Here is a 2,500-nt window from a genome sequence, read left to right on the forward strand (position 1 = left end):
TGAATATAAACGCTGCCTCAGAGGCCCTATGAAATCCCTCAGACGGAAACACTGCTGGATCAAAGTGAACAGGTGTAGTTGGTGAAGTCTGATCACCTGACCAGCTGAACCAGCTCACGGTAACACCTGGGCTGAGGTCCCGCTTTAACCTCACACCTCTGTAACTGATCACACTGATCACCCTGGAGCAGAAATCCTCATCGAACCTGTTATTTGATCTGTAAACAGGTGACTCAGGTGTGAGGCAGCGACCAGCCTGATCCAGACTGTCACCTGTCTGTTGCCTGTAAACACGCGCTCGTTTACCTATTCGTTCATGACAGATTCAGTCACAGCTGATGTATTAAAGTCATATTAAGATTCTCTCTACAATGAGATCACAGCACGGAGCCATTCGCGAACAGAACCACCCACAGTCAGAACTTCATTCAAAAACCTGCTACTTTTCACCTGTTTCACACATATTAAAACACCTCAGCGGCGCGAGCCTCGCGAGATTTGTTGAGATTTTATTGTAATTAATGAATTGATTTTTGGATTGTTATTAAAGCCGAACTGAAGAGGGGATAGTGAAAAATCAGACACCAAACCGACTCACACTGGAAGTCCAGCATTCAACACGAGCTGGATGAAACAGCGGTGCAGTAAATGGAGTCTGGTGTTCCTGATACAGAGAGAACGGACAGCGGCGGAGACGGAACCGGACCGAGTGTGTGATGAAATACCTTTGACGTCCTGGGCCAGGGTCTTCCATGTGCTGGAGTACTGGATGCAGTGTCCGCACCAGGAGGAGAAGAACTGGACAAGCCAGGCCGAGGACGAGTTACTGACGGTGGGCTTCAAGCTGCTGCTGCTCAGGATCACCAGCGGGTCCTCCTCCGTGTACAGCCGGGCTGCGGCTCCCAGACACCCGGGGACGAGCCAGAGGACGACCGCCGCTTTGAACCAGAACCGGAGCATCCCTGCCGTCCGCGGGGAGAGACACACCGAGGGAGGCGGTCACAGGGCTCGAGGATTTCTGCCAAATACAAGCAGATAGAGCCGGAGAGACATGAGAACGGAGCCCCGCGAACACAGACGTGTGTTTACCGGAGCAGCAGGAAGCACAGACGGCTCACTGCGCGCGACTTTCCGGATACAAAAAAACACAACCGAGGGAACACACCGTGTATACATTCACTGTATCAACGACAACAGACACACTGACAGAGGAAAGAACCGAACACGGTGATCAATTTATCTGATCGGTTCGGGTTGCTACGGTAACGCTCTAATTTGGTGCGTTTGGAGGAAGGGCTTTTGTTTTAACCTCTGAGTGAGACGTGTTTCAATTGACGATCTTTTTCAAGACGAGGCTGACGCGTGGATTGACGTAACCACCGTGCTGCGTTCAAGTTTAGCTCGAAGATCTCAGTGTCTGGTCAGAAACGGACAGAAAACAAAGTGGTTTCACAATGTAAACTGGTTGAAATGTCTTAAAATGTTAATTATCTGATTGTGCAATATTGTATTACATTTATTATACTGATTTATTATACAATTTATTCATTGATTATTTATTGTACTTATTTATAAAATCCAAATATTTATCTTGTTTAATATTTTAAGTAAAATATAGTTTTAATTGATTGTATTCATTGATGTTTTCTTGTGGTGCAGTGTATCATTATAGTGTGTACATATATCGTCCTTTATTACTTTGTAAATTCATATTTTGTATTTTCTCTCTTCCTTTTCTCTTTTCAATCAGCATCTGATGATAAACTCACACAACTGTAATTACAACTAATCAAACTAACATAACATCTTTTTTTCCAAAGGAAATTATTCTGAAAATGATAAGCTGCAACATAAAGTGCTATTTAAAAAAAAAAATAGGTCGAAGTTACTCTTTTTTTCTATATACAGTATGAAGAGGAATCACACAGCATTTCTTCTGTGCTACAATTCTAGAGCTGAAATGATTAATGATTAATCAATTAATTGCTGAGTCAATCAGTAAAAAAAAATACCATGCAGCTATTTACAGACTTGATTGATAAAGTTATTTTTCAAGCAAAAATACTCAACGATCCTTATGTAATTTCTGGGTCTTTGGACTCTGTACCAAGTATTCATCACTATTTTATTTTTTTATCTTTTTGTCTCGTAATATTGGCAAATTGAACTTTTGTTTTTTCTGTCTTACCACAAGCTTCACCGTTTTTGATATGGTCCCTGAATGCAGCAGCCTTCTTTGCTGCCCCCTGCAGGCCGACGGTTCAGGTGTCAGTGAGTTATTCACGGAGCTCTCCTGTCATAGAACAACTGAAGTATGATCATGAAGTTTTCCTGCATTAATGATTTAATTGATGATACATATTTTTTTAATATTCCTCAGTTAGGTGAACAGTTCAGGTGTCTGTTTAACCTTCTCCTACTGTCCTGATGAGTCCCTGAAGTGTCACAGCAGGGTGACAGAGGATCCTGGAGTTACCTGTGTTACCTGTGTGATTCTGTG

At 42.7% G+C, this 2,500-nt stretch overlaps 1 protein-coding gene across 1 annotated transcript in view; it reads right to left on the reverse strand.

The window, feature by feature from the left end:
* Window positions 1–997, reverse strand: part of qsox2 (quiescin Q6 sulfhydryl oxidase 2) — a 9,916-nt gene extending 8,919 nt beyond the window's left edge. Inside the window, exon 1 of the mRNA XM_087173039.1 lies at window positions 726–997. Coding sequence (XP_087029165.1) covers window positions 726–960 — 235 coding nt within the window. The 5' untranslated portion in view covers window positions 961–997. The remainder of the gene's footprint in view (window positions 1–725) is intronic.
* Window positions 998–2,500: the final 1,503 nt, after the last annotated feature.

Source organism: Seriola lalandi, unplaced genomic scaffold, assembly GCF_002814215.2.
Source record: "Seriola lalandi dorsalis isolate HSWRI2012SDOR001 ecotype SW California unplaced genomic scaffold, Sedor1 jcf7180002053985, whole genome shotgun sequence".
Taxonomy (NCBI): Eukaryota; Metazoa; Chordata; class Actinopteri; order Carangiformes; family Carangidae; genus Seriola; species Seriola lalandi.